General features: G+C 34.5%; 1 protein-coding gene across 1 annotated transcript; it reads right to left on the reverse strand.

The window, feature by feature from the left end:
- Positions 1-3,350: 3,350 nt before the first annotated feature.
- LOC122300070 (putative receptor-like protein kinase At4g00960) lies at positions 3,351-10,458 on the reverse strand. Its single transcript, XM_043110448.1, has 7 exons — positions 9,492-10,458; positions 5,337-5,465; positions 4,908-5,029; positions 4,571-4,781; positions 4,225-4,462; positions 3,885-4,029; positions 3,351-3,772 (listed from the first exon to the last, which is right to left on the reverse strand). Exons 1-7 carry the CDS (start codon positions 10,318-10,320, stop codon positions 3,461-3,463), a joined length of 1,986 nt encoding a protein of 661 aa, XP_042966382.1. The 5' UTR covers positions 10,321-10,458; the 3' UTR covers positions 3,351-3,460.
- Between the last annotated feature and the right edge of the window lie 4,714 nt (positions 10,459-15,172).

Consider the following 15,172-nt stretch of genomic DNA (forward strand, 5'->3'; position numbering starts at 1 on the left):
GTGCGGGCTACGCTCCCCTCTCTACTATCTCTGGTACTTAGTTGATCGACTTAACTTATTGTATACTTTTGCATGTATACACACTTGCAACTTATTAATGGGTTGCATGACTCATGTTGTCATCATCTCGACACCTCGATTCCCATATTTCCATTTGTGGAAGTTGGAGACGTCACAGATAGTTAGCAAAAGAAACCAACAACTTTGCCCTATACCTCCCCCATCAACTGGCCAACACATCTTCTCAACCTATCAAAAAATACACCAAATATCTATATACCAAAACATCCCTTCAACTGACAATGTCATACCAAAAAATAGTAAAACCAACTGGATAAATGGAACCCAAGAATGAAAATGGGGGCCCAAACAACCAAATAAACAATGGACCAAACGAGGAACACAAAAGCCACAGACTCATTCGGTCACACAAGCACACTAATGGACTATAGGAACAAGAAAATGAATAGAAAGACTCAGTTACAGAGGACAAAAAGATAAGAGAAGTGAAAAATCAATCAGGCAACACACAAGATGCACGAAGCATACAACATGGAAGTCAAGGGCAAAAGGGTAATAATAGTCTCTCGGACATGAGCATCAATGGAACCAAAAAAGAAAGAACACAAAAGTTAGGGGCACAACAGTAATAACACTTGATCAAACAGGGGCATCAGTGGAATAGGAAATAAAAATAAAACAAAAGAGACGGGTAAAACTGTAATACGATCGGACACAGAGGGATAGAAGTGGAAGAAAGAAGTGTCAAACAAAGACACTGTTTATTTCTATTTGTTTGCCCATAGTGGCATTTATAGTATAAAAATAAGATAAGATAAGATAAGATATCTATATATATATATATATATACACACACACATATACGTGCTAGCTAGCTAGATATAATGCTTATTCTCTATGTATTATTGTCTGGTTGAGGGGAAAAATAGTAGAGATAAATGATAGCGCTTTTATTTCTCACCTTTATGATCAGTCATCAATTACTCATCTACTCTTAATTATAATATTTTGATTTACTGATCTCCTCTTAAGTATAATCCTATTATACTCCATTAATCTATATGAGTAGAGAAATTATAAAATATTCTTTGATGTTGGTTTTAATAAGAGAAAATGTTAAATATCTCCATAGAGTAGAACCCATATAATATTGATCAACACCAAGCCAAATGTTAAAAGAAAAAATAAAAAATCAACACTTTGTTCATGAACTGAACTAGACATTTTGGTAGCTTGAGCTGCCAGCATAATGAAGTTGTAGTTACTTGTTAGCCTTTTTTCAAATGGAACTTTTGGCTGTTCAATTCCAGAATTTTAGAGATTTTTTTAAATAATAAATTTAAATTACGACTAGTAATTAGGGACCAGAGAAAAATGTTGAGAATATAAGAAGGGAACAAATAAAATGTATAAAACAAGGAAACCAATCTTTTCATTTCAACAAAATAATAATAATAATAATAATAATAATAATTTGTAAAAGTTCAAGATCTTGTAAGCTACATTCAAAGCTGTAGATTTTAAAAAAAAAAAAGTGATATTCATTCGAAAATATTTACTTTTATGTAGTAGGTCATATTTTTTCTATATAGGAGGCAAGACCCGCTCCTCAACAAGTGAGGAGACAATTCACTCATGAAAGAGCCCTCCTGAGAGCACTCTTAATGGATTAATTAAAGTTAAATGACACTTTTGATGAATGTGCGGTTTGGACATATATAAAACACGATCTGCATCTTGGATTACATAAAATATCCCAGTAACTAATGTGCGGTTTGGCCATATATATTTGCTATAAAATATCCCAGTAACAAAAAGTACGAGAAGAAGAAAAAGAAACAAACATAAAATATTAATTTGATCTATGTGAAGTAAACATCAACTTTAAAAATTATTTTAGAAGTTATGTAGCTAGATTTTAGCTAATCCATTGCACTCTATTTTTCTTATATATTAGCTAAATACTCTATGGAGTTAACTTTTAACTAATCCATTGAGATGTTCTAAGAGCACTCTTATTGGAATATTTAAATATAAAAATATTGTAGTACTTTTTAGCTATTAGGACAATAAAATTGTCTATATTAAATTAGGCAAATGGTAGCTACAGTAGCTTTTAGCTACAGTAATTCTAAAACCAAAACCAACTTTGATAGTTACTGTACACACATTAAATACTAATTTATTATCTTTTTTATAACACTCTCTTTTATCCATATACATTCACAAACTTCCCTCAGTTTCTTTAAATTAAATAGTAAAACATGATAAAATAATATAAATTAATCATTAATAATTAAAATATGATCAAATAAATTAAATTAAAACTAAAAAAATTAAATATTTTTTAAATTATTAATTACTCATTACTATATAATAAATAAATTGATAATCTAATATGGAGATGAGACGTGAATAGCCAAAGACAAATTCATATCATATTATTTTATTATTATATAATGAAAAAATAATTATTTTAATATAGAGATTTATGTAAATGAAATAGCCAAAATTTAAATTTATTTTATATTCATCAAAAGCATCATTTACATATGTATAATCTAATAACAATGCTCTTAGTAGGCAATTTTCAAAAACCTTGCATAGAAGTGCACGTCATGTGATTCGTGGCTCGTGGCCAAGAAGTCTAGATGAACGTGTCCCTTGCTTCTCTCCTTCAATATTTTAGTTGAGGGGTAAAAACCAGTAATAAATTATTTAAAACATGGACGCGTTGCACATGGCCGTAAAGACTAACGGCAGTAGCTCTCCTCTCATTTGGAGCTTCCCAAACAGTGTATATGTGGATGCAGGTGATAATAATTAAGCGAAATATATATCTTATATTATCCTGTACATATATTAATGCTCGATTTCATGCAGTGTTACCATCAAATTATAACTTTGTTCGATCGATAAGTACTTAATTCATGTTTTTCCCAAATCACAAAAGTATTGACAGCACTCCCTCCCTTAACAAAAACAATTGGCATGATGTTGTAACTTGAATAGGCATGTATCATACTTGAGCAAATGCACATCAAATATTACCTTGTGTCAGTTGTTTTCGTACTAAGAGATACATAAAAGGCTGTTAATTATTAGGTAATTTCAGAATATGAGCAAGTTTGTAGTCTCATCCTTCTGTAGTCACAGGCTTTGACGAGGATCAATATCTAGATCAGTGCGTGGTGTCTTTCTTGTACTAATGCTATGAAAATTTATTTTTCGTTGAAAGAGAAAATGATTTGTGATTTTGACTTGTTAATTCTTTGTATATTGGTTGGATTTAGGTTCTTGGTGCAAGCACATCAGATGAATCATAGCTATTGAATCAAAAGTCAGAGAAGACTAATACCTTAAAGCATCAAATGAATCATATATAATAGCAACTAAAATTTGCACAAAACAAGTACACCGTGGCTACACCCACAGAACACTACCTAGGATATAACTCGGTAATCGAAACATCATACTGACTCACCGGCCTGCAATCCGTGTCCAGTTTCATTGATGTGGCTAATGGAACCTCATTTTGCATAAAGTTTGGTGGTTGTTTGGGCAGAGGGAGAGCAATGGAATTGCTATTAAGCTTGGAAACAACTGAAGCCATGTCTAGTCTGTCTGCAACATTTGCTTGAACACACAGCAATCCAATGTGAATACATCGTATCATTTCGCTCAGTGGATCACTCCTCAATGTGAGATCTATGAGATTCACAGCTGTCCCCTCTCTCAAGTTTTTCCAAGCCTGAAGATATACATTAATTCACACATATATGTCAAAAGGAAATAGTGTAGAATATTTGTTGATTTTCATTTTAACAAAGAACAGGGGTCTAATAATTTATGTATACACTCACATAGCTTAGAAGAGAGTTCTCCCCTTCATGGAAAGATGTAATTTTTTTACCACTTACAATCTCCAGCATTAGTACACCAAAACTAAAGACATCTGACTTGATCGAGAATTGCCCACGCATTGCATATTCCGGTGCCATATATCCACTACATATCAATATTAATAAACTCAACTTAATTTGAAGGCGGTAGAGCTTTGATTATTATTTTCAATTGATTTGATTTCCATCTCTTTATATGTCTTTCTTGATGCAAATAACCAACATAAATCAATCATATAGAAAATGCAAAATTGTGGTCATTAGCACTAGCCTATTTGGATATATATATATATATACTTACTAGGTCCCCACAATTCTGTTTGTACTGCCTTCAATCTGATCCAGCACACACATCCTTGCCAGTCCAAAATCTGAAATCTTAGGATTCATTTTTATATCTAATAGAACATTAGCAACTTTGAGATCACGATGAATAATCCGAAGTCGAGAATCCTGATGTAGGTATAAAAGCCCTCGAGCAATGCCTTCTATAATTTTATATCGACTCTCCCAATCTAGATTTGCACTCTTCTTGGGATCTACATATGCATGAAATCGTACTTGATCAAATATTTAAAATTTATGATCTTTTAAGGAAATGAATGAAATTATCTTCATCACAATGTAAACATAGAATGCAATGGTACCAAATATATAGTGATCAAGGCTTCTGTTTGGCAGGAACTCATACACAAGAAGACGTTCATTCCCTTCCATGCAAAACCCAAGGAGCCTAACTAAATTCCGGTGTTGGAGCTTGGCCACTAATACAACTTCATTCTTAAATTCCAAATCTCCTTGTCCAGAGTTTTTTGATAGTCTTTTTACTGCTATCTTTTGTCCATTGGAAAGCTTACCCTGAATATGTGGGAGAATAAGGCACAAATAAAACAATTAGAATCAATTTTCAGGAAAAAATACATAAGTTCGACAAATTCTGAAAGATGTTTGGTAATACTCTTCATTGTCATATTGTTTTCATACCTTATAAACGGGCCCAAATCCCCCTTTTCCAATCTTATTTGCAGCAGAAAAGTCGCTTGTGGCAGCTTTAATAATGTCAAAATCAAATTGCAGGGATTCTACGTTTCCCATTTCGTCAATGGCTTCAGAAAAGGAACCACCGAGTTCATACATGTACGAATGATTTATTAATTTGCTCAATACGAAAGCATACAACAAGGTATGGCATCTATTTTTTTTATTTGTGGGTTCGTAACTCTAGTAACTGATAACAAACAGTGAAACCATTTATAAGGAAAAAACATTTTCTTTTTCCTAAAACCCAGTGTACGCGTTATCCAAGCGCAAAAAGAAAGTCATGAATTTTTGGAGCTGTTAAATAATATAGGAAAATAGCCTTCAAAATCTCAAAAATAACGAGGAATACAAGAAGTACTATGCTATACTTACTTTCAAAATTATCCTTGCGCTTCCTCCCTCTTAAAACAAATTTATAAATATTACTGATGACCAGCATGATACAAACAAGAGTGGGCACAACGACGATGACAGTTCGAGTTGTAGTGTCTCTCTTAGTTCCTGCGAAAACCAAAAGCACGTTGTTTTTGAAAGGCAAGCCAACTACAAAACTTGAAACAGTCAAATTTGTCTCACAAATCACAACTTATCACTTACAACGTAATATAGAAATAACTTCGAAACAGAAACGAAAAGAGAACAGATACGACTGGACTCGATTGATAAGAATTTTGAAAGAAAATCACAATTCGAATGAAAAGTATTAGCCAATCTAGGAAGCTTGGTTGGGCAGTGGCTTGAGCTATGATTGTTAAAATGCAGAACTGAATAAAAGAAATCGGCCTTAAAGAAACCATTAATTGTCAGTAAAATGCCCAGATCTAAGCCTATAAGCTTTATGGAGAAGGGGGAAATGGCTTGCTGATTTGAAGTTTTTGTTGGAACTATATATGTTCAAACTACAAACCATATAAAGAATTAGAGAAAAACTTACGACCAGTCGGTCTGTTCTCCCCCAAATAACAGCTATTCAATAACTAAATAACACGTAGACATCCCATTTCAGCTCCACTATAACCGCATTGCAGGCTATAAATCACCAGATCAAAAACCCACCCTCTAGTGATCCTTTCCATCAAGGCCTTTCGAAGGAGACGATCCGATTTATTTCCTTGCTCAAAGAAGAACCAGATTGGATGTTTGAGTTAAGATTGAATGCCTTTGAGAAAATTCTTGATAATGAGAAAGCCTAAATGGTCTGAAAACCGATACTCACCTTTTGATTACCAAGATCTATTTTTCCTTCTTGGAGCAGAGTAAATGTTGATGGAGGCTTCGACTTGGGAGAGACCCAGAAAAAGCAGCTGATCGAGATGTTCTCCGTGCGAACTTAGAAATAATCTCCCTCTTTCTTCCAGCAAATTAAGAAATATAAATCGAAAAGATACCCAAGATTTATTATTTCTGCACTTTGCTTTCCTTTGGGTTTTTGGGCTGTAACTCCAACTAGTTGTGTCGCAAACCGATCGACTTTTTCTATTTTTATTTGATCTGATCTTTTTATTTCCATTGGAAGGGTCTGCATGTTTCTGTGTTTTGGAAGGCGGAATTCGTCTGGGTTTCGAGAGAGGGGATCAGGATTTTCTGTAGTGCGGCTTGGTAGTCACCGCTTCGCGCACGATTCTGTCAAAGTTGGGGTATTTTTTCTTGTAGCAGTCGAGAGAGAGAGAGCTTGGATTTTGAGAAGGGAACGAAGAGGAACCACTTTAGGAGGAAATTGGGGAAGAAAGAGAAAGTTTATCTACGGATTTCAACGATAGGTAGAAAAATAAAGAATAAAAAAGCCGTGGTGCGTGCGGATGGGAGATGTGTTCTCTTACGCAGTGAAATTCTGACTGCAAGAGGTGTTCTTGGCCAACCGGAAGATGTGTTTATTATCTAGTGTAATTAAGCTTATTATGCTTTGTATGTAATTGCTAATGTGGTAGGATATTATTGGATGCTGTTAAAGGCTTATTTTCGGATGGATTGCTGCAAACGGCTTTCAAAGAATTAAGCAAGTTTAAGCACTAGGACAAGCCGGGGGGATCTGCTCAACTAATTCAATCAAGCCGATCAGGCAACATCAAGCATCCTCTATGTTGAATACGAGAATGAAAAAAGTGGAAAGTCTTGTAATTACGGTTTTTCCTCAGTTAAAAGTCAGCATTTATCAATAAAATTAGAGATTTCGTTTAAAAAAAAAAAAATGAATGAGAAACGTGAGGCATGTCGGTCAAGGGATACTATTGAGAGAGTCAACCAAGCTGCTCGTCAACGTGTCAAGCAACAATAGCAATTCATGGAGAAGCTGGTAGGAGTAAAGTAAGATTAGAGGTAATAATATGTGACACAACTTGTTAATATAATACAAATACAATATGATAATAGTGAGTTTGAATTTAGTCTTAACAAGTTCGGATAAAAAAATGGATTGACTTGATAAGACACGATTCTTTAACGGGTTGATAACGTATCAACTTGTTTTGACAAGTTATAATCGTTATCAACTCGTTTTGGCACATTATAACTCATTATGATCCGTTAAGAAAATTAAAGTTACAATTATACTCTTATATCTAAAAGTAACATTTTTAGAATTTTAATTTTGATATTTTTATTATTTGGTTTATAATTTTGGACTTGTAGTTATAAATAATTTTTTATAAATATTATGATTTTAACATTTATATAAAATTATATTAAATTTAATCAGGTCAAACCAGTTAATTTTAGGGCTATTCAATCCATTTACATAAACGGATTAACACTGCACAACTCCTTATGTTAATGAGTCATATTAGGATTTGATATTTTGACACAATAAACTTAACGAATCGTGTTCAAATATACTCATATGTTATAATATATATACCTTGACATGACACAAATATGATGTTGATATGATTTAACACCCTAATGTAGGACATTTCCCAGAGAAGTTAGATAAGACTTCGACATTATTTAATTAATTGCTGCATGATGAGCTGTGCCCTTCATATGCTTAATCTGACTTTGAGTAATAATTTAATCTATGAGTTATTCAAACGCTTGACTGACACTGCAATCAATGAGTACCAAGTGAAACCCAGAAATAACAACCTGATTTCCTGGCTATGGGACACGTCAACCAAAACAGGGTATCTCTAAGCAAGTAATCCTACATTTAGGGTTTGATATTTCTACCTTTAGCATCGGTTGGTTGGCCAAGGCTTATGTCCAGAAGCCTCTTATTGCCGAAATTCTAGCTTTGGAGAGGGCAACTGATTTTAGCGTTGAGATTGGATTACAGCAGGTCATCTTTTAGGGTGATGCGCTCCAATTGGTCAAGGATATCCAAAATTCAGATGCAAGTTGGGCATGGTATGGACATAAAATTAAAGATCCGAAGAAATTATTCGATAATTAATAGCTGCAGGAAATTGCAGTTCACCTCTGGAGATGGGAATGTTGCTGCCCATCTTATGGCCAAGCTAGCTTTAGATTATAATGAAGAGTATGTGAGGAGTGTCCACCTCAAATTATAAGTTGCATTGATAAGGAACATTATGTAATTGATGATTGATGTTAATGCAATGCAATGGAATGATGTTTATTTCTAATAATATTTATTGATCGTATGAAACATATTAATTGGCTTGTCAATAATTTAAACAATAATCACTTAATATATGCCATATATAAAAATAAATTATATTCTTAATATATGCCATATATAAAAATAAATTATATTCTCTAGAGCATAAATAATTTTACAACAAATTAAGTTAACTACGTTTAAGTTTATTCTACTCGCTTGGATATACGTACATGTTTTTATAAAATTGTGACAGTTTTATTATTGCACCTGTTAAAAATATTTTTTGAGTCAACAATGAGCACTCCACCAAAAAGATTATGCTAGAGCCACCGCTAATGGTTACCGTTAGGTTTAAGAAATTTTTTTTTAAAATCATTTTTTAATAATTTTAAATATTTAAAAAAATATATAAACAATTTATAATAATATTAAACAATTTTTTTCTTAATCATTAAAAAAAAACAAAAGAGAAAAAGAAGAAAAGAAAAGCCCGACAGTGGCTAGCGGTGACCTAAGCATTTCCCTCACCAAAACAATTGTGGGGTCCTTATTGTGAGGACATTTTATAAATTAAAAAAATGAAAATCTCATATAAAGAAAAATAAGATTTTATTTACTTCCCCATGTATTTGAAAAAAAGGAAAGTACTGATCCCACTACGAGAATATCTAATATTCTAATTCATTTATTCACTGCTCCCGGTCAAAAAAAAAAACAAAACAAAACAAAATAAATAAAATTTAAAAAATAAAGGAGACTAAAGAGAGAGAAAAATAAAAGGAAAATCAAAGAAAAATAAAAGTTCATAGCCTAATGGTAATGTTTGGATGAACAATTATCTTGTTACATAGATTGATCAGGGACGGAGCATTTATGCAGAGCTTTCAAAATATGAAAACTTCCGGTGTAATTAGTTTTCTTCAAAAAAAATATCTATATACAAAAATTTTGCATATGCATTACCGTACCTTTTATCAACGGAGGAGGCAGTACCGGTGGAGGAGGCGGTGGAGGAGGCAGTACCGGTGGGAGATGCGGCGACTGCACAACAGCTGCGACATCGAAGAAAGGGTATGTCTCAAACCTGAAATTACAGCTAGGTGTATATGCTCTCCCACCTGCATGTCCAAGACCAAAACGTGGAATTTGGGCATGAATCAAATCTAAACAATCACGGCAGTCTTGCTCCGATAAATCGGGAGTGCACTGCGCAAGAACATATATTGGGCTAAAGTCGGGGGCGGAGGCGACCGTGGTCGTCGTCGCAAACTTGAGAGAAACACCTGATGCAGCATCCCTTATTATGCTACTAAATAGGATCCTGATGAAATCACCATACCCATATACATTATCCGATTCGTTCTTGGTGTCCCACATAAAGTAATTAGGGGCACTTTCCTCAACGCATAACATGGAGCGGTTTGAGAAGCGCAACGAGCAATTGTCGTACCATCCTATTGCCTCCTTTTGATTGGGACAAAGTTGTGTGAGAGCAAATCTAGAATCATTGAGGCAACTACGGCAAACGTCTGGCTTGAGATCTCCTCTACAGAACCCGATCGCATAAACTTTGTCAAGGTCTTGTCCATAAGAATCAGGCTTAAACCCGCTGTCATTACCAGTGTTAGAGCAGATAGAGGCGAGGAGGTGGTCAAGGTTCGCCTTGTATGTACTCTTACTGGTATATTTACCAGTGTTGTTTGAACAGGAATGGTATATGAAACTTGGCTGGGTTGTGGCCTGATAAACTAGTACAAAAATCAAGAACAGGAAGAAAAGTATTCTTGAGGCAACCATTGCCAAGTCTGTTCGTCGTATGGATCGATTTCAGCCTTGAAGTTTTATTGCAAACGATGAGATGGCTGGCTGAAAAGTAGCTTGTGTGGGTAAAAGAATAAATAAAAAAAAAAACATTTGGCATTAGAATGGGGGTCTTCTTGCTGAAGCGTGTGAATCAGGCAAGCAATTTGCCAATTCCGAAGAGGTTTTGGGCAGGGCAGGAGGGTTCCAGTCTGTATCCCGGCCCCACGCTGCTACTCTTAGAGGTGTGCATCCGGACCGGATTTTTTCCGGATCCGGTCCGGAAATCCGGATCCGGATATAATCCGGGCGGACAGGGCGGTTGAGAGAAAACTGGATCCGGTTACGGATCCGGTTTTTTAATCCGGTAATCCGTAACCAGATATTACATCCGGATTCTTTTTTACTCTTGCCAAACGACACCGTATTTCTTACCTTTCCTCTCCAAAACCGAACGAAATTTCCTCTCAGCTCAGTCTCTCGTCTCCAAACCGAAAGAGAAACCCTAGCCGTGCCGTGCCGTGCCGTGCCGATTGCGAATCTCCCTGTCTCGAAACCGACGGTATGCTAATCTCTCTCTCTCTGTCTCTGTCTTTCTCTCAGTTTGTGTTTGATTTTGGCTTGGTCTATTGGGTTTGTGTTTGATTAGGCCCTACTCTTTCTACGGCTTTCTATTTCCTTCAAGGTTGAACAGTCTAATGACTGTATAAACTTCGGAAAAAGGATGCTGCTACAGTCACCGCGGTGGCTCCCACGTTAGGCAAAAAAAATTTTTTATTTTTTTTATTTTTTTTTCAAATCATTTTTTAATAGTTTTAAACATTTTAAAAAAATATAAAAAAATTATAATAATATTAAAAAAAAATTTCTTAATCATTAAGAAAAAGAAAAAATTAAAAAAAAAAATTTTGGGCCAGCGGTGGCCCCCACCGAGAGCCACCAGCGGTGGCCATAGTGTTTTCCTTGGAAAAATCTTCTATGGCCTCGGATTTGACCGCCCTTTTTAGTTGACCGCTGCTCTTTTCTTCTTTTTTTTTTTTTTTAATGGTTAGAAAAGTGATTTTAAATATAATGATATATTATTTATTTTTAAATATATTTAAAAAATATGATCGGTGCAAAACTATAAATGCACAGTATCGTAATTTTATAGTAAAGTGATAAGAAGAATATCGTTCTCAAGGATTGGGAACTTACTTTTGACAAATACTGAAATTATCCTAATCTTAATTTTATCTAGAGAAGTCATTAAAATTTTTATAATTACACTTTAAAATAAAATCAATTAAAAGAAAAATACGCAAAGGAAAATAAAAATGATGTTCGAAGATCAAATTAATAGAAAATAAAACTTCTAAGAAATTAATTTTACCTAATTCCTCATTATGTTTTACTCATCTAACTAATTTAATTTAATTCTTTTTGTTTATTAACAAATCTCTAATTCATCCAAAAGTCTCTTTTGATAGTCAATTAGAAATTATTCTTATTCATCATTTTACACAAGAGTATGCAAATTAATAAAACAAGAAAGCAATAAAACCAATGATTTAAATATTACATAGGTTTATACAAGTCTTTCAATTTCTATATTTATCTATGTCGAAATATTCAAGATATATCCCATAATTCCTTCTTTCAATAACAAATCACAAGATTAAAATCATCTAATTAATAGCCAATTAATTAGAAGCAATAAACTCAGAATAAATCAAATAAACAAAAAAAGAACTGATTTAAATTAACATAGAAAATCAAGCATAGTTCGGAATTAGATTATATCGTATTCCTATAATAAATAAAATTTAGTTCATGCTAAAAATTAAATTCAACATAAATAAATTCATCATAATTTTTATGAGAATAATGAAAAGAAAATAAACACTAAAAAATCCTTCTCACAAATGCAACTCTCAGTACAGCGTCCTCACAGTCCCAACTCGTTTTCAAGAACACCAGGAAAATATTCACTATCCTTCTATCCCGTCTGTGCCCGTCTATGATCCCAGCATACGTGCATGGAACTCGCTCAAAACAAATGACTTCAAATCTGCTACCTCATCCGTCAAATCAAAAATGAAATGCTAAGTGCTTCGTTCCTTCCGTATAGACCGAGTCAAACTCTCCTGCTGCCTTCCACGTCCAAAAGCATATTAAAGACGGTTTCATGTAAAACTAACAGCCCAGCGTACTCCATATTATCATTGGCTTCTAATTTTGATTTATTTTATTTTATTTTTTACCAAGTCAAACTTCCATGAATAAAGAAGGCTCCACGTACATGATTTCAAATCATCTCCATTCCTTTTACTTTTTTCGGCCAATCTCTTCCATTTTTTTTTTTTAATTCAGATTCTTTATCTTCTTTATGCTTGAAGTCCACATGTAGTTAGAATCCTTCAACTTTTTTTTTTCATCAACTTATTCTTTTTATCTTTAACATCTTGAAAAAGAATCAAACTTGATCTTTATCCTTAAATTACACGGTAAAATTTAGATCTTTATTTTCTTCAAATTTGACATAAAATTTAAATAATAACAATGAAATCTAAAATCAATGAAAATAAATAAAATTAAATTAAATTTTAAAGTTAAGAAGTGATAAAATATATTAAATTATGTAAATTTGATCTCTATCTTTTTCATGCTTGAAGTCAACATAGACTTCATGAAGAAGATAGAGAATCTGAATTTAAAAAAAAAAAAGAAAAAAAGAGAGAGAGAATATTTGACGAAAAAAGTAAAAGGAAATGAGATAATTTGAAATCATGTACGTTGGGCCCTCTTTATTCATGAAAGTTTGACTTGGTAAAAAATAAAATAAAATAAATCAAAATTAGAAGCTAATGCTAATATTGAGTACGCTGGGCTGTTAGTTTTACATGAAGAGTTATGCTACCCAACCCCCTACTGTTCCCCAACCTCCGCACTCCTGCCTATGTGGCTTTTAATTTTTTTTTTTTTTGAAAACGTGTCTTCGTTCGTAAGTTTCATTTCAATTTCCCCTCGCCCCCCGCGCGTTCTTCTTCAGTTCTTCCTTCCCTGGTTTCCGTCCTCCACCCACTCCCCCAGGTCGTATCCTTTCGCCGGCTTCAGCCTACTCGGCCACCCCGTGTGGCTCCATCACTCCGGAACATTGCGAGTTCATCACTCCATCCGGCACCGTGAATATTTTCTGTTCTGGGTTCATCATATTCGTACGGTTTCGGATGTTCTGCACCATTTCCGCACGATCCTTCGCTGGTTTGTAGCTGCTGACCCACTGTCTGTTGCCTTACAAGGGTAAGAAAATATAGAAAATTTCATTTTTTTTTTCTCTTTTCGTTTCAATCTCTCCATTTCTAGCATTACTCATTTTGTAGCGTTTTTGTATTTATGGATCTGCAATTTGATGTTTATTTAATCTGTATTTTGTGGGGTTTTTGGGTTGTTGCTGTTATATGAATGCCACTAAGTTTAAGTAACATTTAAATGCATTTTGATCTTCCATGTTACCTAACAAGAACACGAGAATGATTGCCACGGCCGAGATGATCTCGTCCAAGGTATTTTATTGTGTGAAAGCCTTCATTTTCTACTTGACTTATTTGTTGATTGTTGCATCAGTTGTCTAACCAGGCCTGCCAGCTTAAAAGCCATAACTTCCGTTTTGGGTTGTGTGAGAATCAATTTAGTGTAAATCCCAGTCATAGCCACGTATAAGAACAAGAATCTCTGCCATTTATTAGAGTAGTGAAGAAGAGAAAGTTGTACAGGAGAGCCCACTTGATTAATTCTGTCCTCCAGTTATGCTGCACATGAGGGGTTTTAGACAAGTAGATCACGTGTATAATAAAAGGCCTACAATTACATTGGAATTCAGAACTTCCCTTAACATTTCTGCATTGTACCATAGAAACGATACATGGCTCTTAACATTGGAATTTAGAACTTCCCAAAATTTGAACAAAGGAAAGGGACACTGATACAGACTTGCAGTTCCCAAAAGTTAGCTCTTTAACCTAATTTCTAAAGGAAAGGCCCTTAACATGTGCGATTGAGAAGTAAGTCCCATTAAAGTGTGGCTCCACAAAAAAATACATAAACTCTGAGAGACAGACACGCAGCATTCAAACGTAAAACTTTAAAACGAATTGGATAAAAAAAACATACCTTTGACGACAATTTCTTCAGCTCAAGGGGGTGAGGGAGATGTGTCCAGCGGCTCAGGGATGAAACGGAGAAGGGCTGAGAGAGAGAGCATAAGAGAGCAAAAGCAGTAAAATGGTCTTTGATGGAAGAGCAAAAGCAGTGGTTCAAATGGCTGTATACCCTCTGGTTTCTTCGCCAATTTGGTTTGCTTCATTCTAAACTGGAGAGACTATAACATACTAGAGTTCTCTTAAGTGTAGAGCAAATACACAATTTCACAGAGGTTTAGAGAAAACCCCATCACGACAAAGCTTAAATCATGAAACCACCCACAATTCCTCAAAGCCAAAATGGTAAACAAAAAAAAAAAAAAAGGAAGAAGAAAATCTACCAATACAATAGATTATCTTGAAAAATTGAAACACAAGCCAAGATGGATAAAAGTACCAAAATCCATAGATAGGGAGAGAGATTGAGACGGAGAGGGGCTCACCTTGGGTTATTGACTTCTAGGATGGAGAGATTGGCGGATCTGGGTTTGTCTACGATGTCTGGAGTTTGCAAGGGAACCTCAACCCACCGTTCGGAGTTTGAGAGCGAGAGAGATGGCTGGGGTCAGCACAGGATCCTTACAAAGAGGGCTCGGTGAGAGGGACAAATCAAGACTAAAGGGGGTGAGGGAGATGGGGTCTTCGTTAAGGACGATAAATAGCATTTC

This window comes from Carya illinoinensis, chromosome 2, assembly GCF_018687715.1.
Source record: "Carya illinoinensis cultivar Pawnee chromosome 2, C.illinoinensisPawnee_v1, whole genome shotgun sequence".
In the NCBI taxonomy this organism is placed as follows: domain Eukaryota; kingdom Viridiplantae; phylum Streptophyta; class Magnoliopsida; order Fagales; family Juglandaceae; genus Carya; species Carya illinoinensis.